Source organism: Erythrolamprus reginae, chromosome 6, assembly GCF_031021105.1.
Source record: "Erythrolamprus reginae isolate rEryReg1 chromosome 6, rEryReg1.hap1, whole genome shotgun sequence".
NCBI classification, from domain to species: domain Eukaryota; kingdom Metazoa; phylum Chordata; class Lepidosauria; order Squamata; family Dipsadidae; genus Erythrolamprus; species Erythrolamprus reginae.
Window position 1 is genome coordinate 7,809,711 of NC_091955.1, and position 14,329 is coordinate 7,824,039.

At 41.2% G+C, this 14,329-nt stretch overlaps 1 protein-coding gene across 3 annotated transcripts in view; it reads right to left on the reverse strand.

The window, feature by feature from the left end:
• Nucleotides 1-1,539: 1,539 nt before the first annotated feature.
• FAM185A (family with sequence similarity 185 member A) overlaps nucleotides 1,540-14,329 on the reverse strand; it is a 67,296-nt gene continuing 54,506 nt past the window's right edge. For 2 of the 3 annotated variants that reach the window (XM_070755132.1, XM_070755133.1), the window contains 2 exons: nucleotides 12,871-13,005; nucleotides 1,540-1,741 (listed from right to left, as the gene is read on the reverse strand). In XM_070755132.1, the coding sequence (XP_070611233.1) occupies nucleotides 1,626-1,741; nucleotides 12,871-13,005 (251 nt within the window). In that variant the 3' untranslated portion in view covers nucleotides 1,540-1,625. Of the gene's footprint in view, nucleotides 1,742-12,865; nucleotides 13,006-14,329 lie in introns of all 3 variants that reach the window. The other variant, XM_070755131.1, reaches the window with a different exon arrangement.

Here is a 14,329-nt window from a genome sequence, read left to right on the forward strand (position 1 = left end):
ACCGAGGGACAAAATAATGTGCTGAAGCTGACCAGACTAAGGACGCTAGCCAGATGAATACCTGGTAAGCAGATTCTTTTCCCTTTTTTCTTCCCCAAAAACTAAGGTGCGTCTTATATCCCGAAAAATATGGTAAGCTGTTAGGTGGAAAGATGCATTTCCAAACAAATAATTGACATGCCGTATATACTCATTCTGAGATTCATAAAATCATAAGGACCTTGGAGGTCCTATAGTGCCAGCCCTCTGCCCAAGGCAGGAAACCTTATTACTTATATTTTTATATATTTTTTATATATTTATTAGATTTGTATGCCGCCCCTCTCCAAAGACTCGGGGCGGCTAACAACAATAAAAAAGACAATGTAAACAAATCTAATATTAAAAATAATCTAAAAAACCCCAGTTTAAATAACCACTCATACATACAAGCATACCATGTATAAATTCTATAAGCCTACGGGAAGTGAAATTTCAATTCCCCCATGCCTGACGACAGAGGTGGGTTTTAAGGAGCTTGCGAAAGGCAAGGAGGGTGGGGGCAACTCTGATATCTGGGGGGAGCTGGTTCCAGAGGGCTGGGGCCGCCACAGAGAAGGCTCTTTTTCTGGGTCCCGCCAAACGACATTGCTTAGTCGATGGGACCCGGAGAAGATCCACTCTGTGGGACCTAACCGGTCGCTGGGATTCGTGCGTCAAAAGGCAGTCCAGGAGATATTCTGGTCCGATGCCATGAAGGGCTTTATAGGTCATAACCAACACTTTGAATTGTGATCGGAAATTGATCGGCAACCAATGCAGACTGCGGAGTGTTGGTGTAACATGGGCATATTTAGGGAAGCCCATAATTGCTCTCGCAGCTGCATTCTGCACGATCTGAAGTTTCCGAACACTTTTCAAAGGTAGCCCCATGTAGAGAGCATTACAGTAGTCGAACCTCGAGGTGATAAGGGCATGAGTGACTGTGAGCAATGACTCCCGGTCCAAGTAGGGCCGCAACTGGCGCACCAGGCGAACCTGGGCAAACGCCCCCCTCGCTACAGCTGAAAGATGGTTCTCTAATGTGAGCTGTGGTTCGAGGAGGACACCCAAGTTGCGGACCCTCTCTGAGGGGGTCAATAATTCCCCCACCAGGGTAATGGACGGACAGATGGAATTGTCCTTGGGAGGCAAAACCCACAGCCACTCCGTCTTATCTGGGTTGAGTTTGAGTCTGTTGACACCCATCCAGACCCCAACAGTCTCCAGGCACTGGCACATCACTTCCACTGCTTCGTTGACTGGACATGGGGTGGAGATGTATAACTGGGTATCATCCGCATACTGATGATACCTCACCCCATGCCCTTGGATGATCTCATCCTTACTTGCTGCATCCTAATCTTTTCTTGAAGACCTCCAGGGATGGAACACCCATGTCCAAGAGGCAAGTTATTCCACTGATTCTTTTGATGGTCAGGAAATTACTCCTTAGTTCCAGGTTGGATCTCTCTTCAATAAACTCCTGAAAAAGATGAACATTTCTCCCATCCAGAGAAGTAACATTCACCCTTTTATTATTAGGAGGTATAATCTTAAAACAGTCTCTTTTCATTGTTCTGTCTATATTTATAAAGTAACTATTGTCAAGGAATCTTCAGGTTCAAAGATTGGAACCAGCTTTGACTTCTGAGATGGACTGTGCCCAACTGCGTCTCGGCTTTAATACATTTTCCTTTTTCATGGTTTTGATCCATGTGGCCTGAAAAAAAACAGAATACCGTACTTAGTTATTTTCATACTTCTATATTTTAAGGCTTTCCACAAATTGGCATAACTGGGCGAAACCATTATATTATAAGAGTAGGGCCTGCTTTGAAGGTTTTTAAAACTATGGGCAATCGATCTGAGCAGTAATATATTGTAGAATAACGATCGTTAAAATTAATTTTAATCATGGCTCCAAATAGAAACATAGAAGACTGACGGCAGAAAAAGACCTCACGGTCCATCTAGTCTGCCCTTATACTATTTCCTGTGTTTTATCTTAGGATGGATATATGTTTATCCCAGGCATGTTTAAATTCAGTTATTGTGGATTTACCAACCACGTCTGCTGGAAGTTTGTTCCAAGGATCTACTACTCTTTCAGTGAAATAATATTTTCTCACGTTGCTTTTGATCTTTCTGCCAACTAACTGCAGATTGTGTCCCCTTGTTCTTGTGTTCGCTTTCCTATTAAAAACACTTCCCTCCTGAACCTTATTTAACCCTTTCACATATTTAAATGTTTCGATCATGTCCCCCCTTTTCTTTCTGTCCTCCAGACTGTACAGATTGAGTTCATGAAGTCTTTCCTGATACGTTTTATGCTTAAGACCTTCCACCATTCTTGTAGCCCGTCTTTGGACCCGTTCAATTTTGTCAATATCTTTTTGTAGGTGAGGTCTCCAGAACTGGACACAGTATTCCAAATGTGGTCTCACCAGTGCTCTATACAGCGGGATCACAATCTCCCTCTTCCTGCTTGTTATACCTCTAGGTATGCAGCCAAGCATCCTACTTGCTTTTCCTACCGCCCGACCACATTGCTCACCCATTTTGAGACTGTCAGAAATCACGACCCCTAAATCCTTCTCTTCTGAAGTTTTTGCTAACACAGAATTGCCAATACTTATTATTATCAAAAATAATTGAAGATGATGGATCTTCCTTAATGGAAACACTCTGTAGATAATTCTAAATTCTTTTGGTGTAGATGGTGACCATTTCCAGCTTTAGAGTCATATTTTCTATTGCTGAATGTTATTGTTGACAGTGGTCAGAGAGGAAATGGGGTATTGTAGATAGTAATTGCCTGTTGTCAACAATAGGCAGAGATAGTTGGACTGTATTTAGGCATGTCTCTTTAAGATATTGCATTAGGGGAAATGTAGTGAAATTGCACTCTGGGTAATGCAGTTCTACATGTGACCACATTTGTGTATTCCTATTGGCTCTGACTCGGGATGAGTGGTAATTGGAGAGAACATTCCAGAGGGTCTTTGTCTTCACTCTTTCACTAAGTCAGCCAGCATGTAGATGCTCCACCTAGAGCCTGGGTCAATTCAACCTCTTTTTACCTGCACAATGGGAAAGATTATACTGCAGAAGAATCGCATCATAACTGTGAGTTATTGTGAGAATGCCTGTAATAAAATGATCTGGGATATCTTATTGTGCTGAATTATCCGACTGGGAAAAGTTGATCTTGAACCAGAACAGAAACTCTTCACGTCTTATGCATAATTTTTCTCTCCAAAATGAAAGAATGAACCACTCATCATTAGTTTTAACTTTTTCGAAAATATATTGGATTATACATATAAAACACAGAGCAAAGGTTATAGAACACAGAATATGTAGGGCAGCCCTCAACTATTCACAGATGTCACGTAGGGAATCAAACACCCTGTGTGCCTAGAAATTTTTAAAGATGACTCCCTCTGCACACTTAAGAGAATTATTAATATTTTGGTACCAACTCAAAAGGTACCAGAATCTTTCAGGCAATGAATTCAGAGAAAATATTCAAGCGTGTTTTAAAGCAAAGGGTCATAAATGTTTCTAAACCTGAGGTCTACAAACTTGGCAACTTTAAGACATGTGGACTTCAACTTCCAGAATTCTCCAACTTCCAGAATTCTGGATAATTCTGAGAGTTGAAGTCCACGAGCCATAAAGTTGCCAAGTTTGGGGACCCTTGCTCTAAACTGAGTTACAACAGTATTTCCAGTCTTTTAAACTGGCAGATTATTCCAGATTTTAATCTGACAGCAGTGTTTCTCAACCTGGGGATCAGGATCCTTTTGGGGGGGTCGAATGGTTGTTTCACAGGGGTTGCCTTAGACCATGGGAAAATACAAGTTTCCCACGGTGTTAGGAACTAAAGCTTCTATTTTGGCACCTTGGAACATATTTTTACAATCTGACCAATCAGGAATTTACAGTGGGGGTGTCCCTCTGGCCTTCCTGCCAATCAGCTTAAAGCTCTATTGGGAGAATTGTCGCTAGACTTATGGGTTGGGGTCGCGGCATTAGAAAGGTTGAGAATCACTGCAAGAGATAGAGAGGCTAAATATATTGTACAGAAGCAGAACCAATTCTTATATACAGTTCAGCATGTCTAAGCCATGCCCAGACTCCAAACTGTCTCTTATGGCCCCGTTTCCAACAAATTCTATGTTTCAGTTTCCAAACAGTCCCCATTGGCTGACTTCTTGCCATGTCTATTCCAGTCTGTGAATTTACTCTGACAAGTTTGCGGTATATTCATTATTCTTAAGACGTGGATTACTACAGATAGTTCTCAATTTACAACCACAATTAAGCTCAAAATTTCTGTTGCTAAATGAGATTTATAAAGAGAATTTAGCTCCATTTTATGATCTTTTCTTGCCTCAGTTATTAAGCGAATCACTGCAGTTGTTAAGATAGTAGCATGGTTGTTAAGTGAATCTGGCTTTCCTATTGACTCTGCTTATCAGAAGGTCGCAAAAGGAGATCACATGACCCTGGGACACGGCAACCGTCATAAATATGAGTCCGTTGTCAAGGAGCTGAATTATGATCACATGACCACGAGGGTGTGGCAACAGTGAAAAATGCCCATGTCTTTCCCCCCCCTCCATTGCCATTGTAATTCCAAACAGTCACTAAATGAACTGTTGTAAGTCGAGGACTACCTGTATATGATATAGGAAATGAAACAGAATTCTCTGTCTTCAACATAATTAAAATGGAAGAGTGCATCACTGGGATAAACTGGAAGTGATTTTTTTTAGTAGTAGTTAAGAATTTTCAGCTGCCATTGAGGTAAACATCGCCCAATTTTCACTTTTAAATGGGAACAGCTGAATTTCTATCCAGGAAACATTGAAATACTTAGAGATTCTGATTGGGTGACTGGATTACGTTTGTTGGGTTCTTGTTTGCAAGGGACTATCAACAGTCCAAACATTTTGAAAATTATGGAGGGCGTTGAACTACCATCACGAATGCAGCCCAGGTCAATTACTGTCTGCCTGGTTGAAGAAAAAATAAAAAATAGAATGCTACTTCAGTGACAAAGCTACATATTTACTGGAGCAGAACTTTTTTTTGTATGTGGGGTTCCCATCTTGGCAACTTTAAGACTTGTGGACTCCTGGAATTCCTCAGCCGGCCATGATCTTTGTGTATCATTTACCTCAGAGGTCTTCAAACTTGGCAACTTTAAGACTTGTGGACTTCAACTCCCGGAATTCCTCAGCCAGCTATGATCCTTGCATATCATTTACCTAAGAGGTCTTCAAACTTGGCAACATTAAGACTTGTGGACTTCAACTCCCGTAATTCCTCAGCCAGCCATGATACTTGCATATCATTTACCTCATAGGTCTTCAAACTTGGCAACTTTAAGACTTGTGGACTTCAACTTCCAGAATTCCTCAGCTGGCCATGATTCTTGCATATCATTTTCCTCAGAGGTCTTAAAACTTGGCAACTTTAAGACTTCTGGACTTCAACTCCCAGAATTCCTCAGCCGGCCATGATCCTTGGGTATAATTTACCTCAGAGGTCTTAAAACTTGGCAACTTTAAGACTTGTGGACTTCAACTCCCAGAATTCCTCAGCCGGCCATGATCCTTGGGTATAATTTACCTCAGAGGTCTTAAAACTTGGCAACTTTAAGACTTGTGGACTTCAACTCCCAGAATTCCTCAGCCGGCCATGATCCTTGGGTATAATTTACCTCAGAGGTCTTCAAACTTGGCAACTTTAAGACTTGTGGACTTCAACTTCCAGAATTCCTCAGCCGGCCATGATCCTTGCCCATCATTTACCTCAGAAGTCTTCAAACTTGGCAACTTTAAGACTTGTGGACTTCAACTCCCAGAATTCCTCAGCCGGCCATGATCCTTGGGTATAATTTACCTCAGAGGTCTTCAAACTTGGCAACTTTAAGACTTGTGGACTTCAACTTCCAGAATTCCTCAGCCGGCCATGATTCTTGCGTATCATTTACCTCAGAAGTCTTCAAACCTGGCAACTTTAAGACTAGAATGCTACTTCCATTGATAAAACAACATATTTACTGGAGCAGGACTTTCTTTTGTACGTGGGTTCCCCAAACCTGGCAACTTTAAGACTCGTAGACTTCAACTCTCAGAATTCCTCAGCCGGCCATGATCCTTGCCTATCATTTACCTCAGAAGTCTTCAAACTTGGCAACTTTAAGACTTGTGGACTTCAACTCCCAGAATTCCTCAGCCGGCCATGATCCTTGCATATCATTTACCTCAGAAGTCTTCAAACTTGGCAACTTTAAGACTTGTGGACTTCAACTCCCAGAATTTCTCAGTCAGTCATGATCCTTCCGCCCCACTATTTGAGAAGCACTGATCTTAAAACAGCTTAAGCAGCTGTTTCCTGAAATGAAAAATGAAGGTCTCTCCATACAAGCTGGAATCCAAGGGCTTAAATAAACCTTTTTCTGAAGTTATTATCACCGTCACCGTCCCCCCGATCTATTTTTGGCTTCTGGATTTGGAACACAAGAGCTAAGCAGACAGAACCGGGATCGAGAGGACCCCAGCAAAGCTTTGTAAAACGGATAAAAAAGTTGGAAAGACGTTTGTGGTGTGGCGTTTAAAAACACTTAGCGAACATGATTTATGGGGAAAGCTCTTTGTTCAGCAACTTAACCCTCTCTCTGGAATGTCGAGTCGAAATTATTCATATCCCCTGACTGTACAGTATTAGATCATGGACATAGTCCAGAGAAGGAAAAACATACATCACTCTGTGAAAAATGACCCTGACCAGAGAATAAATCCACAAGAGGCATCACAAGGAACAATGGCAGAATCACTACTATGTTTCAAATAACAGTCGGTTTAATATGCATATTAATATCATAAGCATATGATAGCACATTTGATTATTAGAAAACCATCTTTCAGCTGTGGCGATGGGGGCGTTTGTCCAGGTTCGCCTGGTGCACCAGTTGCGGCCCTATTTGGACCGGGAGTCACTGCTCACAGTCACTCATGCCCTCATCACCTCGAGGTTCGACTACTGTAACGCTCTCTACATGGGGCTACCTTTGAAGAGTGTTCGGAAACTTCTGATCGTGCAGAATGCAGCTGCGAGAGCAATCATGGGCTTCCCTAGGTATGCCCATGTCACACCAACACTCTGCAGACTACATTGGTTGCCGATCAGTTTCCGGTCACAATTCAAAGTGTTGGTCATGACCTATAAAGCCCTTCATGGCATTGGGCCAGAATATCTTCGAGACCGCCTTCCGCCGCACGAATCCCAGCAACCAGTTAGGTCCCATAGAGTTGGCCTTCTCCAGGTCCCGTCGACTAAACAATGTCATCTGGCGGGACCCAGGGGAAGAGCCTTCTCTGTGGCGGCCCCGACCCTCTGGAACCAGCTCCCCCCGGAGATTAGAATTGCCCCCACCCTCCTTGTCTTTTGTAAACTTCTTAAAACCCACCTCTGCTGCCAGACATGGGGGAACTGAGACATCTCCCCCGGGGCCTATACAGTTTATGCATGGTATGTTTGTGTGTATGTTTTCTTTTAATAAGGGGTTTTTAGTGACTTTTAATTATTAGATTATTTATATATTGTGTTGTTATTGTTGTGAGCCACCCCAAGTCTACGGAGAGAGGTGGCATACAAATCTAATTAATAATAATAATAATAATAATAATAATAATAATAATAATGGGTGGGTGGGTGGGTGGGTTGGTGGATGGATGGATGGACGGACGGACGGACGGACGGATAGATAGATAAATAAATCTGTATTCTATTCTTAATGTAGCCGTGAGCAGATGTAGGATTGCATTCAATACTAATAACAAAAGATACTAATAACATACTAATAACTAATAATATTAATATCAAATGATCTAGGTGCCAAGCCCACTGCAACAACATTGCCAAGAAGGCTTCAAGAGTTGTTAATCTGATCCTACGTACCTTCTTCTCCGGCAATCTCACACTACTTACCAGAGTTTACAAAACTTTCGCCAGACCCATCCTCGAATACAGCTCATCTGTTTGGAACCCATATCGCATCTCAGACATTAACACCCTTGAAAATGTTCAAAGATACTTCACAAGAAGATCCCTTCACTCCTCTACCAGTAACAGAATTCCCTAGGAAACTAGACTTAAAATCCTGGGTCTTGAAAGCTTAGAACTCCGACACCTTAAACATGATCTAAGTATTGCCCACAATATCATATGCTGCAATGTCCTGCCTGTCAACGACTACTTCAACAACTACTTCAACCACAACAACACAAGAGCACACAACAGATTCAAACTTAATATTAACTGCTCCAAACTTGACAGTAAAAAGTATGACTTTAGTAATCGAGTTATCGAGTGGAACTCATTACCGGACTCCATAATGTCATCCCCTAACCCCCAACATTTTATCCTTAGACTATCCACGGTTGACCTCTCCAGATTCCTAAGAGGTCAGTAAGGGGTGTGCATAAGTGTACTAGCGTGCCTTCCGTCCCCTGTCCTATTGTCTCTCCTATATCTCCTATATCTTTTCTTCTATTCCTATATCCTTTCTCTATTTTTCATTCATATATTTTATTCTTATATCTTCTATTGTTTCTCTGATATATTTTACTAGGAGTATAACCTTCATTGTGTATTGGACAAAATAAATAAATAAATAAAATATAAATAAATGCTATAGATAAACACTCTATGCAGCTCTTTTTTTTAACTTTATGCAGCTCTTTTTTTTACAATTATTTATGATGGGAGTTTGCAAGTAGTAAACACTGTAGCATGATTAACTCGGCACCTCTTAATATGAACTTACTGTAAGAGCTGAAGCGAACTCTTTTTTTTAATTTCAGCCCAGCTGTAAACAGCTGTTTTCCTCTGCAATTGATTTATTTTAGGTACTCAATGTCTTCCTACGAAAACATACCCAAAGCTTAAGTGAATATCTTAAAAAAAAAAAACCCTCTTACAAAAACTGAACGCATTTCAATCTTTGAGCAACAATATTAGAAATCGGAAGGTTTTATACAGTGCTTTTAAAAAAACCAAAGAAGCTAAGAATGGAAGACAGGCTGAATCTACCAAGGTAGATGAACAAGATACTAAATTTGGGAAAAGAATCCTCTCCCTGAATACTTTATTTCTCATACAAACGGAGCAATTCACCCAATGGATAATGTCAAGAAGGACCTCCGATAAAGCATTTCTTATTATCGATAACACACTGAAAAGAGAGACACACAGAGAGAGAGCGCCTGAGCTGTCCATCAGCCGTCAGATGGAGAGTCAATCTTAGCTAAAAGTTCTCCCAAACCCCTGCAAACCCCCAGCAGCTCACCCCTGTATACGACTAGCCATTTTTATAACACCCAATCTTCCCAATCAACAAAACCAAGATCAAAGTTTCATCTATTTTTCCCCCCCCTTCACAAGCAGAAATTTCGGACGTGACATCCAAATAAGAGCATATTTTCCTCTTTGAATAAAGTGTTGAACAATCGAACCATTCCTTCCTTATCTTCCGTGCTATGGAAAGACTGTGTGTGGACTTTCTGGACTTTGGAATTTGGACTCAATTTCCCAGTTACTGGGTGAGAAATTGGATTGCATTTAACCTGTGCCTTGTGTGTACCAGAAAACCCCTTTGACATTTAAAAAGGGAGTTTTTTCTGCTTTTCTGTTGATAAAGACTTTTGGTTTTCCTTCTATCGTGTGGTGTGTGTCTTTCTGGACTAATTACCCTGTAATTACGCCGGCAGAACAGGTAGCGGGAAATGATTTTCCCAAGGATTTATATTCCTTGCAGACCGCTGGAAAAATTGCAGACCGCAGGAACCAGGAGCACCATTCAGGTGACCCTGTGGATTCAGATAAACCTCCAAGTGGCCTCAACGTCCCTCTAAAAAGGAAGCGGATGACCAACTGTCTGCAAGGAATCAAAATTGAATGCAGTACTCTAGGTGTGGTCTCACTAGGGTGTTAGTAAAGTGGTATTAGTAACTCCCTGGTCTTGGATTGTATCCCTCTGTTGATGCAGCTGAAGATTGTTGGCTCATGTTTAGTTGGTTATCCACCAAGACTCCGAGATCTCTCTCACAGTCTCTACCATTGAGTGTGGTTTCACCCAGTTTGTAAACCCAGTTTGTAGGTTTTTCTTACCTAGTCTTAGGATTTTGCTTTTTTCTATATTGAACTTGATTTTGTTAGTTTGAGCCCACAGTACTGGTCTATCAAGATCCTTCTGTATTTTGAGCCTGTCCTCTAGGGTATTGGCTACCCCTGCCAGCTTGGTGTCATATTCCGATGTGTCTTATAGTCTTAAGATTTTTATTAATATTGATTGTTTCTTCATTGCTTATTTGACCCCTATGACAATCATTATATGTTTTTAATATTAGATTTGTTCCACTGCTATATTGTTTTTATTACTGTTGTGAGCCGCCCCGAGTCTTCGGAGAGGGGCGGCATACAAATCTAATAAATAATAATAATAATAATAATAATAATAATAATAATATCCATTTACACTATTCTAACACTATTCTTGTCGTTGATAATAAATGCAATAGGTCTGGTTAGTTTCCTATTTGGAAAGCTGCCCCATCAAAAATAATCGAAAGACCCACGTCGCTGCTGGTGGTTTTATTTTTACACTTACATTTATATTTATTTTATAAGCTTTCTGACGACGTTTTTTTTTTCCTGCAAATACCAACAGTGCAACTTGTTCAGCTGTACAATCAAGGCCATTCTTATCAAATCAAATAAAAATCATGGTCAGCCAAGTCGGCTGCTTCACCATTAGCAAGGACATTCTTTAATCGGGACAAACGAGGTCAACCTATTTTATTCGGAGCTATGTAGCCCTCGGTCCAATGGGCTCCATTTGGAGCACGGAAATGAGTAACCAAAGTGGGTTGGAAGTCCAGCCAAAGCTTTGAGATAATATGGAACTGGATATGATTTGGATGAAAAGTCTAAGTGGAATAGATACATCATGTTAGAGATATACGGAAGGACTTGCTTTGGTCAATGTGTGTGGTTTCTCTCTCTCTCTCTCTTCTCTCTGTCTGCCTCTCTCCATTTCTATCTCAATCTCACTCACGAGAAAGAGAGAGAGGGAGGGAGGAGGGAGAAAGAGAGAAAGAGGGAGGGAGAGATGGAGGAAGAGAGGGAGGGAAGGAAAGAGAAAGAAAGGGAGGGAGGAGAGAGGGAGAAAGAGAGGGAGGGAAGGAAAGAGAAAGAAAGGGAGGGAGGAGAGATGGAGGAAGAGAGGGAGGGAAGGAAAGAGAAAGAAAGGGAGGGAGGAGAGAGGGAGGAAGAGAGAAAGAGGGAAGGAGAGAGCGATAGGGAGAGAGAGAAAGGGAGGAGAGAGGGAGGCAGAAAGAGAAAGAAAGGGAGAGAGGGAGAAAGAGAAAGAGGGAAGGAAAAATAGATAGATAGATAGATAGATAGATAGATAGATAGATAGATATTTAGATAGATATTTTCATAATCTTATGTGGGCTGCATTATTAGTTGTCCAATGCTATATGTGGCCTGTGGGATGTGGGATGGACACGCCTATATTAAACAAAGCAACAAAACATTTGATTCTCTTCCCTTTTAAAAATGCAAACATATTTATAATTTCCCTGGGGAGGGGATGGAGCAAAAATTGACGGAGTTAACCAGTGAAGGGCTACCAAAATATTTACTATCACACTGTGGGCGTGGCTTATGCAGGATGCCCTGCATTTTCTTTCAACATCTTTCAGTGCAAATTGGGTGCTCTGGGGTGGAGCTCCATTTTCACTACCCCCCTGCGTCCTTCCACCTGCTTGGGGAGTAGCCCACCCTTGGAGTTAACAGAGATGGCCAAATCCACTGCTTTGATTAAAGAACAGAACATAGTTATTTTTGTTTCTTATTTGGAAACTGCTTTTAGACTTAGTTCATGAGATGGAAAAAAAATAAAACCTATTCTATTCTATTCTACTCTACTCTACAAAAAGATATTGACAAAATTGAACGGGTCCAAAGACGGGCTACAAGAATGGTGGAAGGTCTTAAGCATAAAACGTATCAGGAAAGACTTCATGGACTCAATCTGTATAGTCTGGAGGACAGAAGGAAAAGGGGGGACATGATCGAAACATTTAAATATGTTCAAGGGTTAAATAAGGTTCAGGAGGGAAGTGTTTTTAAGAGGAAAGTGAACACAAGAACAAGGGGACACAATCTGAAGTTAGTTGGGGGAAAGATCAAAAGCAACATGAGAAAATATTATTTGACTGAAAGAGTAGTAGATCCTTGGAACAAACCTCCAGCAGACGTGGTAGGTAAATCCACAGTAACTGAATTTAAACATGCCTGGGATAAACATATAATCATTGTAAGATAAAATACAGAAAATAGTATAAGGGCAGACTAGATGGACCATGAGGTCTTTTTCTGCCGTCAGACTTCTATGTTTCTATAATAAAACCTATTCTATTCTATTCCATTCTATTCCATTCCACTCTATTCTATTCTATTCCATTCTATTTCTATTCCATTCCATTGTTTCCTATTCCTATCCCTTTCTATTATTTTACACCTCTTCTGCTTTAATCGTCAACATCTTGAAGACCAAAAACATTGTTTCTGAGCTGGAAACTAACCAGAATTCACATCTGAATTCAAGGAATTCCGGTTAGTTCCAACAAGTCAGCATGAAAAAAAGGGTTATGATGCCGGCTTGTTCAGTAAACCTAGGCAGAGCCATCCATTCGTTGAAAACTTGCTTCATTGGAAAATGTGATTATTATTTTTTTTTAGGAGATTTCATCAAACCAACCTCACCGGTCACTGTGATACGATTTTCTCTTGAGACAGTCTGTATATTGTGCAGTTCGATCTCGGGACTGATTTCCACCCTCGTTCCAGATAATTGCAGGGAAGCTTGAAGAGTTGAAGGTACCTTGACAGTAATGGAACCTGTTTTGGAAAACGGAGGAAGGGTTCACATTAAACAAGCGGCAAACAAATTATCATTGCTCACAGTCACTCATGCCCTCATCACCTCGAGGCTCGACTACTGTAACGCTCTCTACATGGGGCTACCTTTGAAAACTGTTCGGAAACTTCAGATCGTGCAGAATGCAGCTGCGAGAGCAATCATGGGCTTCTCTAAGTATGCCCATATCACTCCAACACTCCGCAGTCTGCATTGGTTGCCGATCAGTTTCCGGTCACAATTCAAAGTGTTGGTCATGACCTATAAAGCCCTTCATGGCAGCGGACCAGAATATCTCCGAGACCGCCTTCTGCCGCACGAATCCCAGCGACCGGTTCGGTCCCACAGAGTGGGCCTTCTCTGGGTCCCGTCGACTAAACAATGTCGTATGGCGGGACCCAGGGGAAGAGCCTTCTCTGTGGCGGCTCCGACCCTCTGGAATCAGCTCCCCCCTGAGATTAGGATTGCCCCCACCCTCCTTGCCTTTCGTAAACTTCTTAAAACCCTCCTCTGCCGTCAGCCATGGGGAAACTGAAACATCTCCCCCTTGCCCATGTTGTTTTGGTGTTAGATTGATTGTATGCGTGGTTTTTTTTAATATTCTGGGGCTGTTTTTTATGAATTTTTTAGCTTAAAATTGTAATTGGATTGGTGGGTATTGGATTTGTTATTATGTACTGTTTTTACCCTGTTGTGAGCCGCCCCGAGTTTGCGGAGAGGGGCGGCATATAAATCCAATAAATCTAATCTAATCTAATCTATTTCAACCCACAGAAGGATCCTCTTTCCCAGGGGACTTTAAGACTTTGTAGACTTCACAGCAGCTTTGCTGGCTGGAGAATTCTGGGAGTTGAAGTCCTCAAGTCTTAAAGTTGCCAGGTTTGGGGACCCCAAGTAAAAAAAAAGTCCTTCTGCTCCAGTAAATATGTTGTTTTGCCAATGGAAGTAGTATTTTATTTTTTATTTTAGAAACATAGAAACATAGAAGATTGACGGCAAAAAAAGACCTCATGGTCCATCTAGTCTGCCCTTGTAATATTTCCTGTATTTTATCTTAGGATGGATATATTGTTCATCCCAGGCATGTTTAAATTGGATTTACCAACCACGTCTGTTGGAAGTTGGTTCCAAGCATCTACTACTCTTTCAGTGAAATAATATTTCCTCACGTTGCTTCTGATCTTTCCCCCAACTAACCTCAGATTGTGCCCCATTGTTCTCGTGTTCACCTACCTATTAAAAACACTTCCCTCTGGAACCTTTTTTAAAAATTATTATTATTATTATTATTATTATTAGTAGTAG